At 45.7% G+C, this 18,114-nt stretch overlaps 1 protein-coding gene across 1 annotated transcript in view; it reads right to left on the bottom strand.

Annotated features, from left to right (window-relative positions):
* Positions 1-18,114, bottom strand: part of MCF2 (MCF.2 cell line derived transforming sequence) — a 60,091-nt gene that overhangs the window by 31,840 nt on the left and 10,137 nt on the right. Inside the window, exons 5-9 of the mRNA XM_075162698.1 lie at positions 15,085-15,153; positions 14,411-14,525; positions 9,760-9,850; positions 2,727-2,846; positions 1,525-1,641 (exon numbers count right to left, since the gene is read on the bottom strand). Coding sequence (XP_075018799.1) covers positions 1,525-1,641; positions 2,727-2,846; positions 9,760-9,850; positions 14,411-14,525; positions 15,085-15,153 — 512 coding nt within the window. The remainder of the gene's footprint in view (positions 1-1,524; positions 1,642-2,726; positions 2,847-9,759; positions 9,851-14,410; positions 14,526-15,084; positions 15,154-18,114) is intronic.

The following is an 18,114-nucleotide window of genomic DNA, read 5'->3' as shown; positions in this document are numbered from 1 at the left end:
TAAGGCTTTGGAGATGTATCTGGCTTGTTGGTGATGGACGTTTCCAGCTTTGCAAGCCCAAATGGTGGGTTACAAGGCAGTCTGGCACCACGGCCACCTCATCCAGAGCTTCACCAAGAGGACAAAGGAGAGAGGCTAAGCATTGTGCTGGAGACAAACTGGAGACAGTGGGATGGAAATGAGTGCTGCTGGTACCTCCCCAGCTCATCCCAGACAGCCACTGGGAGCTCTGGACACCAGACAGCCACGGGGTGAGGTGGGGCTCTCCTGGCCCCGCTCTTTGCTCTGATCTTCCCACCGGTTGCAGGAGGGGAAGAGCGTGAAGCCGACTGCGACCGGGTGATTGGATCAGCCAGGAGCTGCCAGTCTCCTGTTCAGCTGACAGCGAATCTCCAAAAAAGCAGAGGGGACAGCCTCGCTGAGGCTTGAAACCTTGTCCCTTGGAGGACACACAAAAAGCTCCAGCTCTGCTCTTGGGAGCTGGGTAATAAACTCAAATGTAACAGATTGCATTTATATTTTCTTTAAACAGCATATATTCTCCATGGAAATTTCAGGAAATGTTTTATGAGCATACTATAAGAGCATTTTGAGAGAGGTTCTTCACATGGACACTTATCTACCATATGCACCTATGATCTAGAAACTCATCCTTTTTTTAGATTAACCCTAACATTTTTTGTCATTCATTTTGTCATTTTTGCTTCCAAGTGTGAGAGCTATGCCGTTATCACTTTAACACATCGTGCAAAAGAACAAAACTAAGAGCCAAAAATTTAAAAAGTTCATTAATTTGGCAGTGCATCAGTGTAAGCTGGCACAAAGGTAATGGCACAAGCAATAGCTTGAGTTATTCCAGCTACAATGTCTTGTGCTTTCGTCTTTATACTGAGCTTCACATCTGCTGGTGTGGATAATGTTGCAGGAGAAGGGGCACTAGGATGTCATTTTTTCATTAGTGCTTTGATTTGTTGGGAAGGTAATTAGGAATCCAACCCGCCATTAATCTGGGAGACAAAGTCCCAGTGAAAACTAAGAGTGTACAGGCAGCATAGAAACACACGGCAAGGCACAGCTCAGGGAATTAAATGCCTGATTCCTGGCAGTATTAAAGGAAAATTCTTGCAAAGAAACAAAAATAGTAGGAAATTTTCTGAATTCTCTGCATTCAGTCAGTATACAGAGAGCAGTCTCATTGCCCCATCACACATTTGTGATATTAATCACACAAAGCAACCGTTTTAAAAAAAAAAGCCTATTTTATATCTACTATTAAGGGAATTTTAATAAAGGCTTAAGAAGACAGATCTTTCGGAAGCAGTATCAAAGAGGGAGATAATCATCCAATTCCCTTATAAACCCACCAAGTGCCTAACGTCACTTGACTCCTTTGCAAATCTGATCGAGGAAATGTAGCTGGCTTCAGGGGTTACTTTCAGCTACCCATTGCTCATTGCCTTACAGAAAACCTTCCTCAATCGATCCCAAACACCCAAGAGCCCAGTGCTCAGCCCCGGTACGTACAGTCCTGAAGATGACCCACTCGCTGTGGCAGTACTCCAGGGTACCTCCAAACTCCGGGGTTAATTGCTGTTCATCAATGTATGTCAGCAGGTCGCTAACCGAGCTCAGCATAACAACCTACAAACAAGGCAACCCTGTTAGTTGGTTGATCATCACTTCTACCCAAGTCATACACAGATCAAGTCTACAAATCTTTTATGTATCTAGAAATTGGGTTTGCTCTAAATATTGTTCTACAGCATGGCTTTCTTCTTACGCTTATGGCTTAACATGGCTTTTATTTGATGTATTTGACCATTTTTGTAAGCCAACCCGGATCTCCCTTTCTTCCTTAAATGCAAAGCACAGCGAGATGCTGCAGTATCTGACTGCAGAACAGAGCTGAAAGCAAAAGTAATGCAGGTTTTTGCAAGGGATGACCAGTAATCTGGAAAAAATACATACATTTTAATAAGTTATGACTCATTGCCCAATTTCACATAAATATATACTCATGAGTTTTTGTGTGTCTTGATCTGCCCTGGGATAAGTCATGAATTTTCAAAACTGTGCAAATGACAATAATTTTAGAGCAAAAAATGCAAAGTTTGTGAAAATCATATTATTTCCTAAAGGAAAACATTGGTTTGTTTTGTGGGTTTGTAATTGCGTCAATCTTAGATTCCATAAATATACTTTTCTTCTCTTAATTATTCTCATTATGTCCTATAATCAAGGTGGCTTTAGAAGTCTTGGAAACTTTGACCTGAGAATATAAAACGATTTCAATTACTATTATAGAAACAAATACCAACATGATGTTAGTATGGAGTTTACAATGAGATGGAAATGGCGATTATGGGTGGAATTCATAGCAAAAGCTTCACTAGACGTGTCTTTCGACTTTTCAGACATCAAACAAATTCCCGAGCCTGGTTTTATCCTCCACAGAGTCATGCAGCCCACACGGGGGATGAGGAGAGGTTGAGAAGCCCACCACCCACGACCATGGACATGCCCTGTGGGGAGCAAACTGCGTACAAAGATGAAAAATGCTACAGGAGAGATTCGGTGGAGAGAAATTTGGTGTAAATAGGGCAGTACTGGCAGAGACACCCAGTTACTCTTCTCAGAGGTGCCTGCAGACACTGTCACCCTCCCGACCCGAGGTGCGTGGGCAGCCTCCGACCACGCACAGGCACAACACCTCTGCACGCTCGTACCGGTAACTTGAGTAGAAAATCCTCCTGACTGAACCGAAATCCAATGTCAGTGAAGGTGCGCTGGAAAAACCCCGTGGGACGAAGAACCATCACTAAGTGCAGGTTCCCTGGGAAAGACGCCTGCAAGGAAACAGAGTCGACATTCAGCCTGGGGACGTGGCAGGTCCAACAACGGCTTTCATATGCCTCGGAAAGGGGAAATCGTTCAGATCTCGGTATTTTTTTCTGATTGCCCTGATAGACTTTTCTTATTTTCAAAACAGGAGGGAGACACTGTAAGTGGTTTCGAGATACAGGACGTAACCGCGGGAGGATTGTCCAGTCCCACGTCCCTTCGGAACAGGCAGGAGTTCAGCCAGGCGCCTTGGAGGGCCACTTATTACAAACTTTAATACTATATATTCTGTTCAGCATTATAACCTGGGGAGTGAAATTACGACTTAGCAGGGAACAGAGGGCTGGAACATCGAGGGGAATGACAGACAGATTGGAAAAGCAAAATTTATTGCCAAACTCGCTAATCATCGCATAACTGCATCAAGCACACTCTTCTTGTCCCTGGTAATTACCAGGCAACATTTAATTTGTGTTAAGAATTTGGAATTTCCTGTCTACGCTGCTGGAGCCTTTTTACAAGCATATGGTTGGCAGGTGCGTTTTTAAATAGATCTGTGAAAAGGGTGCTTGAGAATGAAAAAGAATTTTTAAGAAAGTAGGAGTCATATCATCAAATTATGAATAAGTGCATGATGCAAAGAATTGAGTTAATTAAGATTTTCTCTGAGATCCTGCCAGGCCAGGTTACATTTCTCCATATATTCCTCCTTAAATTATCCTCCTCCATTATCCTCCAAGAAAGATGATAGCAGTATCTGTACCAAGGGTGAGAGTAATGAATGTGTTTAGGTATTTTGCGCCGCAGGGCACTTAATCTATGCCTTCAGAACAAAGATTGCTCCCATAAACATGCATTACTGTTGTTCAAAAAAGCCAAGTTGAGATCTGACATCCATGAACTGCATTGTAACTCATTCGCTATGTTTTCTTGTGTAGGAAAGGTCAGGTTGTGGCTTCCATTGCCCACAACTCCACTTAGAACCGGACAGTGACTTTTAGGATCAAATAAGCCACATACATAAACTCAATATATTGATCTGCCGTTATTTTAAGTAGGAGCAGAAAAAAAATAAAGAAATGAATGTGAATGAAGTGCCAAATTCCTACCCTTTGGAAGTCAACAAGAATGGTGCCAGGGACAACGATTTGGCGTTAGAAACAAGAGCAAACCATTAAATAACGGAGATGTTTGTGCTGGCTCTGTTACACAGCACTTGGTTAGCGCACAACGTCTCTCAAATGGCTGCCAGCCCCAGACACGCAGCCGTGGCTACAGCCACATGAGACCCAAGGAGCCAACTTCCAACCCCATCAAACCTGCAGATGGGCCAAAGGTCTAAACCTGGCCATGGAATCACCAGACCTTCGCAGCTCGGAGACAGGTCTTGCCCAAGAAAGTGTGGGTGAGAGGCTGCGGGGATCCCGGTGCAGCTCCCTGCCTCGATGCCTGTTTAATTAGCTCTACAAGGAAGATCAGCTCTCCTGCAAGACAACCGCAGGCAGGCCCTCCAACAGCCCAGCTGCTAGATGCAGCTCTGAAGAGAAGCCCATCTTGGAGACCCTGCTCAGCTCAGGATTTTTAACTTGAGCTTCCCATGTTACTAGAAAGAAAATCGTCCACAGGCTACTGGATCTCTCTGAGGAGTTGGAGTGGTTCCTCACTTTGAGACTGAGAAGAATCTCTGCCTGGGATGCAGAAAACCTTCACTGAGGAAAGCACCACCAGAACTGGCACAGGCTTGTAGACATTTTGAATGAACTGAAAATTTACAGCATTAATATTTCACTGGAAAGTCTCTGGCAAGCTCATCACTCATCCTCCAGCGCGTCCCAGAGAAGCTGGCTGCCTCTCCCACCTCACCGCACTGGCTCTCTGTTGGACCCAGTAAACGCTGCTATTGCTCTGCCCAGGCCTGTTGGCTGACCTGGCTGGTCCTTGACACACTTCGGGCTCCAGCACGTCCCACGGCACTAGGACATCCCAGAAAGAGACCTGTCAGTCTGCGTTCACGGCAATGTTGTGCCCGTCCCTGCAGAGCTGCGAGTCCATCATGTGTCATTCCCTCATGCCCACCCTCATGGCTCTGTTTGCCTCATGTAAACATCCTGGTCATTTCCCAGTGGGCATTTCTCTGCAGACAGGACAACAGTAGCATCCCCCAACAAGGTTTCAAAGATATCACCGAGGAGCCACCATGAGCTGCAAACCTCGAAGGATAGGACGCTTTTGGTCCAAGACAGGTCCTGCACCCCTGGTGTTAATGGCTCAAACTGACTTGAACCAAAGCCTTGTGAGGCCAATGGTCTTACAATGCTTTAAAGGAGCTTGGAGGATGCAATTTTAGGTCCTTCTGCATGGTTATGAGTCCACTGTAGGTGAATCCAATGGTGAAGTCCCACAAAGTTTGGGGAAAGTCACTGTTTCCAGCTCAAACAAAACAGTGTGTTCAGGTCTCTGAACTTTAGGCTCCTACCTTGACCCCCTCCTGAAAAATGCATCTTTGAGAAGAACAACCAGCCACATCTTCCCTTGGTCTTATCTCATTATCCCCCTTCATCCCCTGTCCCCTTTAACCCTGTTTGGCACTTCAAGCAGAGATGAGTCTGTTTTGCCCTCTCCTAATCCTTCAAGTCCTTTTTGACAAGCCCCCTTTGTGCGCAGAGCAGACTCCCTGGAGGAAGGGCCTGGATCTCCAAACCATATTGTCAATGGGAAGCTGTAGACTTTGAACGTCTTCTCCTATGAGCCTTTGGGCAGGAAACCCACAGCTCCAGGAAGATGGACCAGCGATCAGGAGGTAAGCAGAGCCGCCTGCCAAAACTACACGGCAATAGTGACAAGGTGTGAAATGCCTCTCTGAGAGCAAAGGTGCCTTTGGACACCTTTGGTTTCGTGAATGCAGGATGCCAACATGTTCCACACAACATTCAAGAAGAGACCATAACCTGGCACTCAAACCTTTCTGCCACATCCGCCACAGGGGCAAATTCTTCTTTGATGACTTTGATGACAACTTTATGTCCCATACGCACACAACCGTACCCCTTTAGCTCCTTGATACGTTTCACTGCAGAGGTAGCTGGGTTTCCAGGACAGGTAATTTGATTTCCATTCAGTTTAGAAAGTGTTTGGGGATTTTTCAGCTGATCTTATACATATAAGATCAAGGTCAGCACTTATGAGTAGCTAAAAAACCAAGAAATACAGCTTTGCAAATGATACCTAATATATTTCAAGCATGGAAAAAATAAACAAGCCAAAAAATAAGCTTGCAGAAAGACAGCCCCCAATCAAACCATGCCCTGTGCCTCTTACAGACTTAAGAGAAAGGTTGAAATGTTAAAAATATGTATTTTTTATGTATATGAAAAGATCAATAATTCCTCAGGGATAACATTCCTGAAGGGACTATATCTTTTTTAATCACTGCTATAATTCTAGTTTTTCTAAGGGCTGAGAAGTTACCTGCAAACTGAACTCTAATGGTACTGAAGGTACTGCTAGAAAAAAAGCCCTTCCCCGTAATATATTCAAGAAAGCAAAGACAAAAGGGTCCTTAATCCTGCCTTATGTTTTATCTTATTTACAACACTGAAAAGAATCTTGTGCATTTGACAAACTTGGTTTTATGTAACAAAACATGTAGAATAACCCTCTGAAGCCTTTGCCCTCTGCTATTCCTCTGCAGCATTACGAGGAAAGACAGAAAACTATCAGCGCAATTCCACTAAATCAGGCAGTTGGCAACATTTCACTACTATTAACTATCTCACTGACCAAAGCCCCTGCTCAGAAGAGTCCTCCCCTTTTGAGGACACAAATCCATATACCTTAAAGCCCCAGTTCAGCAACTTGTTTAAATACATGCTCAACTATAACCACGTAGATAGCCCTGACATAATCAATATAGACGAACTGGGCTAAGAAAGTACAAAAAAGGGCATGCATTGAAATCACAGTTATATACTTCCTTAGTGAATATCTCAGCCTGACACATTTAATGTGATTTTTCCTAATTTTAGGAATTCAATTTTCAGAGAATATTCTTCCCTGCAGTTCACTGGGACATTCATGAGGTTGGAAATCAATAAATGTAAAGAAAAAGTAGTATCTGCCAGCAAGTTTGTTTCTGAGCAATGGAGATTGGGGCTAGCGGTCCTTATACAGGTGCTGAAGTGAACGACTTTCTGCAGTCCCTTAAAGGAAAAGTCATACGACAAAACGCCAGGTACTGCTAATTTGAGCTTTAACTTCCCCCAGAGCCAAAATGAAACTCCAGAGCGCTCTGCTACCTTTATTTTAGCCGCCTGCATAATTAACCCCCAAAGATGCTGTTAGCATCCCTGGTGCACAAATCCTACCTAGGGCCCCCTCTCTGCCAGAGGCTTTCTCCTACTGTAAGAGCAATAAATAAAGCCTTTCCCACGACATCTCAGAGATGCGCTGGAAGAAGCACTGCAGGACAGCGATGCCCAACGCCCGCAAGAAGAGCCTGGCTCCTCCCGCACGGAAGATGTTACTAAAACACCGCCGCTCAATTAAAATCGCTCCGGCCAATATTCCCGCTCCCTCCATCCTCCCCCCGCTGCAAAAAGGCCTCTCGCCGCCGCGGTGCGGCCGCCCCCGTCCTTGGCCGCTGCAGCACGCCGGGCCCGGAGCCTTACCGCATTCCTGCCGGCCCGCCGCCCGCCGCGCCGCGGGCTCGCCTCGGCCATCGCCCCGCGGCCGCCGGGGCCGGGGCACCGCGGCGCTCCCCGCGCTCGCCCCGCTGCCGGGGCGGGCAGGCAGCAGGCAGAGCAGGCAGCAGGCAGAGCAGGCAGAGCAGGCAGCCCCGCCGGCAGCCGGCTCCCGGCTGGCAGCCCCGCTCTCCTTCCCAGCGCCGGGTTTGTTTTTAAGGTGGAATGCCAAAAATCATCCTGCAGACGGGGCCAGCTCTCTCCTTCGAGGATTGGGCTCTCAGCTCAAAGCTTTTACCCTGCCCTTTCCCCCGCCTGCAATTATCTCCAAGGAACGTTTTAAAGTCGTTTAGGATTTTGTAGGGGAAGTAAGGAAAGATGCTCCTGCCAAAACCTGAGGCTTGACCCTGGCAGCAGGGCCTCGCTTCCCAAAGCAAGTAGTACCAGTGTGAGCCTGGTTTGCCCATGCAATTACAGACATACACAAAGAGTTAAACAAAAATCTGTACAGTCTGATACTAAATTTTTCTGGATTAGATGCACAACCGCAGAGCTGCAATTGCATATAAATATGCTGAAAAAATAGGACACGCTGTGTATTTCAAATGCAGCTTATTCGCACTTCTTTATTGCAAAAGTATACGAAGATCAGAAAAAAGATTTTTTTAATGCAGCATGGATTACGGTTTATGATTGGAAAGAAATCAAGATCTAATCTTTTGCGTTAGCTGCACAAAGGCAAGCCCAGTCAAATGCCTCCTGGACACAAAGACAGCCCTTTAGGGCCAGACCCTGTTTTTAAGGCAAGATTCCCAAGATCTTAAGATTTAGTGGACACAGGTTTGCTGCTCCTCATTCCTGTTTGCACAGAGCACCTTCACATTATTTACATGGACAGCCCTGATACTACAGGCAAAGTCACTTCTCTACATAGAGACACAGCGCATACAGCTACACAAATAGGGTGTATGCTCAAAGGTCACAAAATAATTAAATTTTCTTATTAACACAAAATGAGTGACACTTCTGTAGAAGCTACAAATTAGGACAAGATTTTTTCACATTTGAAACTTCCAAACTATGCAAAGCAACTACATCATCCTTAAAGGATGCTCTTAGCACTAGCACCTGTTCAAACGCTGGCAGCAGAACTGAACTTTGATGATCACTTTAAGGAACTACTTTTTAAATGCTGCTTCTTCTCTATGGTTACCATACTTGGAAATTCAGTTTATAAAATTCAGGAAAATCGGAACCCAAAATAGTGACAGCGGTATCTTATGCACACTGCAAAAAGGTAACTTTCTTCCTTCTGCTGGATGCCTATCAGCAAAATGCCATCAAAGCCTAGACACTTGTAATGCCAAGTTCAGCTGGACCAGTACTAAATACTTAAAATAGCAAAAGATCTAAGTTTATCAGATCTAACCAGAATCAGGTAAGAGCTTTCTTTCTCCGTACATACTGTTTATAATGATTATAAGCAGAAACAAAGGCAATAATAATACACCCAGAATATTTTCACTGACTTACCCACATGGCATGGTCTGGTTGGGAAAGCTTTATTTTCAAATTTTTATTTTATTTTTATTTTAAATTTATCGATTAGCTCCTACCTATCCATGCACCTATAAACATGACTTTTCTACACCCGCATGCACTACTGTAATACCATGCTCTGATTTCATAAGACACAATGCATTGCCAAGTTGCAAAAAGCTTGCTTTTAAGATATGTTCAGATCTAGAGGGGTAGCACATAAGCAAGTGTAATAGATATTTAAAATACATGAATGCATACATACACATTTAAAATAGATTTTTCCACCCAGGTCCACACAGAAATGCTTGTGAAGCCTGTTTAAAGAACCTAACACTTTCAACCACTGACAATTAGGTAAAATATAGTCTCACTAATAACCAGTGTCTAGAAAGAACATATAGGAAGCCAAATTGTCCACCCATCAAAAGCATAGAACATGGCACAAAACACATTTGAACCACTATGAAGAAGTACAAAAACAAGCAAATGAATCAGTTAATAGTCAAACAGCTCATTTACACACTCAAATGGGGCATAGAGCTATGACTGAATTAATTATAGGGCCGTAAAACAAAACGCTACCTAGAGAGAAAGCACAAGCATCATTGCTCCTGGTTCCCAGTGTTTTCTGAAAGTGATACATAATGGGCACGATGACTTAGTACATTAAAAGAAATTAACATTAAAGAGGACTTACTGCTATTTTTTGGAGAGTCATTTTGACCGATGTCCACGTGTCCAATCTTCTATCCAGGATTAGGATAAATTTGGTGTCAGACTCATGTTGACTATGAGATAAGAAAATACCAAGTAATCAGATAACATTTTGAGGGAATATGACTTTGTTCCCCCAAAAAACCCCAAACCCAAGCAGACAGAACGCAAACCACATTTTGACATCTCCACAATTGCCGAAATTCCCTTTCAAAATATTTCCCTCAGCAGTCTCTGGCAAGAAATTTGGGAAGCCCACCTTACAGTTAGCCCAGGGTTATGCATCACCTTTGAAACGGGCGTTGCGTGGGAGGTGGACACGCACTGGTCTTGAGAAGGACTTTGCAGAGGTGGGAGGCAGCTGTGCTCCCGCTGAGCAGCTCAGGGGTGACCAGCAGCCCCCGCCAGCTCTGCCCCAAGATGCACATCCCTGCCCTCACCGCTGAGCTCTTCCCTCCAAGGGAGCTACCTGCCTGCCCGGGTTACAGCAACCAAGCGATGAATCCTGGCTTGTTCTGGCACAAGGCAACAGAGGTGACACCAAGCCAGGGAAGGGGGATGCCAGCCTGGCAGGGGGAGAGGGGGAGCTGGTGCTGAAACAGGCTGTCAGGGCTTCCCTGGCACCTCCTGAGGCCCCGCTGCAGAGGCAGCGATTGCCGGGAGGCACTTTCCAACATGCTCTGGTTCACTTTGCAAGCGCAGGCTTCCTGACATCCCTTTTGACACCCAAATCCTTTAAGTTGCTTTGAAATCCCCAGTCTTACCAAGCAGGCGAGCAGTACCGGGGATGCCCAGTCTGGCAGGTGACCTAACGCGCAGGTCAGCTCCTGTCTGTAATTCAATTATTGCCTTCCCAGGCTAGCTGGGTACAGCTCAGCCAGGCTCAACCCGTCACAATACATGCTCCAGGGCAGTCTGAATTACAAACTGGAATCGTATTTGCACACAGGTAAGGCTACGCCAGCTTGTAACCTAGTCCTGTGATGTGAGTGTATTTACAGGATGCTTAGGTAATATTTACAATATTTATTTTGCGGATGCTGAAACAGGATAGTCATGTCCCACACCACCCTATCCAGGCGTCTCAGTGCTGCAGAGAGGCTCCCAGTACACGCGCTGGCTCCCGAGAGCTGGGTCAGGTATCTGCACCAGGCACGGCCCCATGCGGGCAGCCTACCGCAAGCACCGTCTTCGGTAATTCTTATGTTTGGCAAGGGAAAATACACAGTGGATTACTCAGAAGTATCACATGGCAGACAATACTTGGCAACCTCACAACAGAAAAAAAAGGCACTTGAAGCCAGTGCAGGAGCTTTCATTCAATGCACATCTGGCTGCTCTGGTCTGTGATAGCCACACCTGTGACAAATATATGTAAAAGGTATTGGCAGTTGTGCTGAGAGGAAAAAAAAAAATCCCTTTGGCTGATAATGACAATTGACTCCCAAGCTGTCCCTCAACTATATCTGATGGACTTCTAATGTCACGTCAAAGTGCAAAGGTCTAGTGCATATTTATACATTGCCATTGAGGCGCACCAGGAAAGAGCAGAGAGAATGAATAGCAGATTTTACGCGTGGGTTGTACACACAACTTCTGCATGTAATAAAGTCTGAGGTTACAGATTGTGACCTGGATCAGGCACGACTTTTCAGCCAAAATCTTTTTTAGCTAAAATAGTTTTGGCAACATGAGACGATTCTGCAGGTTTCTGTCAGCTCTGTTCACCCCCACCACAAGTTAAATGAGCTGGGTGGGTGGGCGGGTGGCAAAATGATCCTTTTGTTTGAGGTAAAAATAAAACCCTTTGGTTTTTCAGCACACCCTAAAACTTTAAAAGGTAGGTCTCTGTCCTATGAAAAACAATTCCCCAACTCCCCATGGTATTTCCCAACAGGCTGCAATTGAAAGAAAAAAAAAATATAGTGTTTACACACACTGTTGTCATTGTAATAAAACCTGAAGAAAAACCCCAGAATCCAAGTAATTTAGAAAAGGCAGCCAGGCTGCAGTGCATTGTCAGGTAAAAGCATGCCAAAGTATGCCATTTACTCAGGACAAGGTTATATTCAGAGAGTGGCCTCTCAGCATGTTAATTTACTTTTATCAGTTCCCCTACAGACACGAAGAAGAAAGTTCCCAGCTGTCCAAAAGCCTTGAAACCTACTGTGGGAAATTTTTAATTTATGCCGGGGCTAGTGGAACAAGTCTGTGACTATTTGCAACCCAGGCCTTGCAGGTTTATCAGATTTCCAGTCCTGCGATGTACCTTTTAGACTGACAATAAAAATAAATCAATGCTTTCTCACCAAGGCTGCAAGGGGTGAGTTCATTTGCATCCAGCAGCAGAAGGATGGAGACAGATAACCAGACTGAGGATTATTTCTCTCCGAGTGCTTCTTGTCACTTTTTTTTCTTACCCTTAATTTTGTATGTGTTGCAGGACGCATCAGACTAAAAATAAAGCCTTGAAATTGGATCCCGGAGTCTGGAGTTGTGAGATTTATCACAGGACTGAGAGACTCCTTGTGGCTGGTGGGATCAGAGCAGGACCTGCTGCCTAATATTTAAATTCAGAGGTATTTATAGCCAGCAGCACCCTTCGCTGTTTCATCACTCTGTGTCATCAGCCATGGCTCTAAATCACTTTGTACTTCACTTCCCGATCCAAGGGAAACATGCAGAGCTTGTCTAAATACCGAAAGGCTGGGTAGTCAAACAAGATCACTCTTAGGGCCCCCCTTTCTGCAAATAGGGGGATCTATCACGCTTACCCGTGCCTCTCCTTCAAGCACGCCATGGCGGAGTGCTGTTCTGCAGAGCCAGCCCGAGGGCGGGCGGGCAGCCCACCGCCCAGCCCGAGGTGGGTGTGCGGGGCTGGAAGGTGGGGACCTGCTACTTATTTTTCTCTACAGCTCTTCCATACAACCTGCCTCTTGCCTACAGCACGCTTCCCAGGAATCCTAAAGCAAAATTAATTTGCCTACAAGACTCATCTTCCTCCTGGCTCTGTTGTTAATGCACTCACCTTGCAGAGCGAAGAGTGGCTTATGGCATCCATCTCCTTTATCTAACAATTATTTCCAGGAGAAAAATGCTTTATGAAATTCTGCTTTCCAAAATACTACAGACCTGACACCCCATGAGGTCCCCATCAGTAGGACGAGATGTAGTCCTTGCTGCTGATCGCATAGGGAAGGCTCTGTGCCTGTGGTTTTGATAGGCCCATACCCATCCATAGGTATGTGGTAGGGAGCTGTCGGTGCATCCACAGCTAACTGACACCCAGGTCAAATATTTATCTCTTTTAGGGATTTTCTAGCCCAAAGCCTGAGCCCTGATGCCATGCTGCGATGCCACGGAGGGACACGTACCCAGGGGTACCACACACCTCACAGACCTTCCACCCTCAATTATGCGATGCTTCTCCTTGCTCCCTGGCACTACAGCCTTTTCGACTCCAAAGTGTTAAAAAGCACATGTTTTTAAGATGGTCAGGTATTGAGGCAGGCTGTTATGGTGGTAGGAGGCGCAGAGAAGCATGATTAAAGTGGTTTTACTAATAACATGCTGAACATGTTTGAATCACCAGCAAGCTTGAAGCTCTCATTAGTTCCTTGATTGAGTTTGACCTATTACAGGGACAGCAAGACTGCTCATCATGCTAATGCCAGGGTGTTCACAGTCATGTGAAATAAGAAGCCTTGGAGAAACTGGGCAGAGCTGGGAAGCACGGCTGCACAGATTCGGGCAGCCCACGCAGCAAGAAGGAGAAGCTCCTCCGGCCGGCACACACCATGGCGCGCTCCTGTCCACGCAGGGACGGTGCTCCGTGGGCCAGGAGCCCTCGGAACTTCAAAGTCCCTCCAAAAAGAGGATAAAGGAACCAAAGGCCCTTTTTCTTCCTGCAGAGGTGGCTAAACACGGTACTTCTTCCAAGGCAGCCCCTGATGGAAAGCTCCCATCTCGCTGCCGTCAACCTGCTCTCCCTGCAGGAAGAAATTTGCCAAAACGGGCATTATTCAAGGAAATTAAGCATTCCAGGTAACTGAGTCACCCGGCTCAGCAGCAAGAAATAGGAGGACCATTAATCTAAGTATACAGCCCTGCGTGTGGCACAGGCAGACTGTCAGCCGCTTAACCCCGGGACGCAGGCGGGTAATGGGAGCTGCAGCACGCTGCTGAGCCATCGCCTGTAATGGGGACCCCAAACGGTTCGTGCCTGTAATTAGTCTCCTCCTCCGGTTACAATTCTCTTTTTCCACAGTAATGACTCTCTATTTGTACATGTCAAAATATTATTCTGCCGTGGCATGGCATATTTAAGCGGTGACACATGTCAAAGCTTAAGGAAAGCTTGCTGTTAATTAGAAACTTAATAACCTAAATTTATGATACATGCAGGCTGACAAGTCACAGGGATGATGTCCACTTTTTACTCAGCAGTTACTGGCACATTAAATACCACGCCTGGACACCGTAAGGGCTTGCATCATTCGTCTTCTCCCTCTTACTTGCTCTGAGAGCTGAAGATGCCCCTCACCCCCACGCGTGGCATTACCCTGAAGATCCCCTGCCTGACCCAGGCAGGACCGACACCTCTGCCCATCACAGGCAAGAAGGAAGCCACATACCTCGGGACTGACGTTAGGTATGTTAAGACTTTAGATACGATCTCCTCGGGCACCTCGTTGAATCGAGCGTTGTCGGGGAGGGTGATAATCCAAGCCTTGTCTTTCCCTCGGCCACCTGGAATAAAGACAAGGATGCTTCCCTGGGCGTGCTTTCGAGGAGGGCCAGCAGCAAAGCCCAGGTCCACCAGCCAGGTCAGAAAACACGCTGCCATCACTACGGAGGATGTTTTACATCACCAGAATAGCAAATCCTGCTGCCGATTTCAAGCACAACACACACACACGGGTGGTAGAAACAAACCTATTAGGTACCAGATATTTCCTCTATTACTGAGCGTACTTTACATGGGACAAAAGCAAAAGAAGTCAGAAATTCAAGGACAAATCAGCACGCTGGTCTGGAACCTATAGAAATACTTTTCAAAGCAAAACGCTTGTTAATGCGTTGAGTGGTTGAAGGTAAGAATGTTTTACAGTATGGTTAGAGACAGAAACTTAATATGCTCTTTCAAACTGCCTCAATGTTTTATTAACAACATTTCTAGTGGCACTGGAGACTACCTGATGGATAATATCCCGTGTGGAGTATTGTTTTGCAAATAGCACGGAAGTTCGTCTGGAGTATTTAATTACCGCAGAGAGAGAGAGACCCTGGAGATGTTCACCGTACTCACCAGAAAGAAAAGCAAACTCCTTCATCAAATCATCACTGATGTCCTTTGCACAGATGGGTATTGCGGTTTCTGGAAAAAAGCAAAAGCAGCAGTCAAAAAGGAAGCAAAAATCCAAAGCAAACACATTTATTAACGTGTTAACCCAAAGGTGGGACTTGACCCAAGTGCAGCTTCCCTAAATTATATATGAAATATTGTAATAAAGGATATATAGTTCGCCTAAAAACCAATGTTCCTAATGACTCTAACAGGGCAGATGCCATAATTCAGTAGCAAATGTATTCTATCAAATGTACTGAGGAAGAACTGCCTGGGAGCTTGAGTGCTCTTCCCTCGGCAGGGTATACCCAATGTTAATACCTATATTTTGGAGTTACTAAATTTACTCCCCTATTTTGCAAACTCCCTCAGTGCCTCCTAGTCTCGGCAATACAATGGGCCGAGGTTTCTGCTGGGAACGGCAGCATCCAGGGGTGCCGCACAGGGAACAGGGCTGGGTTTTCAGACTGTTAGGGTCTTTAATTTTGAGCAAATAAACTTCTGAAATCACGTTTTCATCCGGCATGGGGCCACATGCACTGGAAAGGCTGTTGTTCTTATGTCCAGTTATTAGATTTCTTTTTAATTAAGTAATGGGAGAGGCTGTTTTAATACCATATTTAGCACACTGGCCATTTCAGTGGCAATGAAGCACATCGGAACAATATACATGATTTTACCTTTCACTGGGAGAAGGAAACAAAAACCAGGCTCAATAAACACAGGAGGAGCTTACAGCTGGCAGACATTTTTCTGGATTATCTATAAATGGAATGATAGCTAAAAATTAAACATCCTTGTTCCTGCAAATAAATGTTTTAAAGCACATCTATACAGATTAAAGTCCTTGGCCTTCTGATAATTAAATTTTAAACACTGATTATTTGACAGAGTTGGTCCTAGGGAGTAATCTTTTGGCTGTTTTAAATCACACGGCTGCATACTTCAGCACACTCCAGCGTAATCAATGTTTATTCTATTGCACTTTTTCCAAAAGCTTTCTGGGTCACTTCTCCTTTACCTAAGGATTTTCCAGGCCTTTCATCGGCTGCAGGGAGCTGCAGCCCAGCAGCCCAGAGGTGCAGGAGGTGGGGGGCACTCTGCCTCCCGCAGTCCCCCCGGCCACGGCTGCTCTCTGCTCTTCCATGCACGTGCTGCTATCTTTTTCCTCTTGTAGATAAAAACGTTATTTTTGTTTGTTAAGGATCGAGCCTCAGTCCCGCTGGCAGCTACAGAAACATTCTTGATTTTAAAAGGCCCCAGAATTGGTCTTGGTAAGAAAGAAGTTTGTTCTGCAAAGATATTTCAAATATTTCTCTCTCATTCAACTGCTTCACCTAACTTGAGGACAAGCAGTGGCAATAGATTTCTTCTCTATTAGTTGATTTTTTTTTTTTCCAGGTCAATAGTTTCATACTGATAAAAATCTCATTTAAGAACTTAACGAGCTCCAACACATGAAGTAGATGATATTAAACATGGGGGTCTTTCAAAACACAAGACAACAGCCCACGGCTGTGCACAGGTATTTGCATCAGGAAGGTGTGGGGCTGTTCCGCAGCTTGTCTGCATTTGCAGTCGGGGTGAAGCCTGTCCCCAAAGCCAGCCCACCTCGCCGACCTCCGCCACCTCCCCAAAGATGCAGCCACGGGTAAGCCAGGCAAAGTTTTGCCCTGCGCTGTAACACCCGCACGTGATTCAAGCGCTCAACAGTAAAGGCAAACACAGCTACAGGTTTGCAGTAAATGCAGCTTTTGTTTCTGGTTCTGCAGTGGGAGGGAGGGAAATGTTGGTTTATTGATAGATGTCCAGGAAACCGGCTGGGAAAAGGGGGTTAACCTTTGCACGGTAAAAAAAAATAAATTAAAAAATCACTTAATCAAAAAGTTTCACAAGACGTTTCCTCACTGAGAACAACCTAACAATCTGCAGCCTTAAACTAAGCTAGAGACAACCACGGTTGGAAAAAAAGTAGCATTTTTCCACAGATGTTTTCAAACTTTGCTTTCCAGAAAAGACAGATAATCTCCAAAATGCAGGCTTTAACCCCAGAGTCTGGTGCTTATTCTCTTAGCTGCAATTTCCCAATGATCATCATGGAAACTGCAAAAACCAACTTACGTTTTAATCCTGCCTGTGCTGGGGGACTGCAGCAGGACCGGCTGTGCCGTGCCCTCCCCAGTCGCAGGCACAGGTGACCCCCGTCCCACAGGGCCATGCCAGCAGGTGGACCTGGCATTTTTGGGTTTGAGGTGCAAAGCACCATAGGATGGGGGTTCCCACCACGCTCGGGAACCACCCGAGGAGGCACCAGCTTTGGAAGTCATGGTTTCCAGTGAGGACCTTGTTCCCCAACATTTTATTCCACTGCAAGTTTCACCCTTGACTTCGGCATAGAGGTGGAGACCCACTGTGTTGGTGGATAAGGGAAGAGCAACTGTTGTCATCCACCTGGACTTGTGCAAAGCACTTGACACTGTCCTGCATACCACCCTTGTCTCTAAATTGGAGAGACATGGATTTGACGGATGGACCACTCAGTGGATAGGGAATTGGCTGGATGGTCACACTCAAAGAGTTGTGGTCAACAGCCCGATGTCCAAGTAGAGACCAGTGGCGTTCCTCAGGGGTCAGCATTGGGACCGGCGCTGTTTAACATCTTCATTGGCGACATGGAGAGCGGGATTGAGTGCACCCTCAGCAAGTTTGCCGACCACACCAAGCTGTGTGGTATGGTCGACACACTGGAGGGAAGGGTGCAGATTCCTACAGCACCCGTATGACTTTGAGTTTCTCACTTCCCAAGGGATGCCGTTGTTGGAAGAGGCACCTTCAGAAAATCAGGCCCTTCCGAGCAGTCCCAAGTTAAGCACCCAAAATAATTAATTTGAGGAAAAACTAGGTGGGAGTACTTTACTTCAGGCAGTGAAGGCTCGAGGAGCATTTCCTTTACAAACCCTCCCCATCTCCTGCGGGGTAGGAGAATCCAAC

This window comes from Calonectris borealis, chromosome 13, assembly GCF_964195595.1.
Source record: "Calonectris borealis chromosome 13, bCalBor7.hap1.2, whole genome shotgun sequence".
Taxonomy (NCBI): Eukaryota; Metazoa; Chordata; class Aves; order Procellariiformes; family Procellariidae; genus Calonectris; species Calonectris borealis.
Note: the sequence above shows the minus strand (reverse complement) of the source record. Positions and strands in the feature narration are given on the sequence as shown.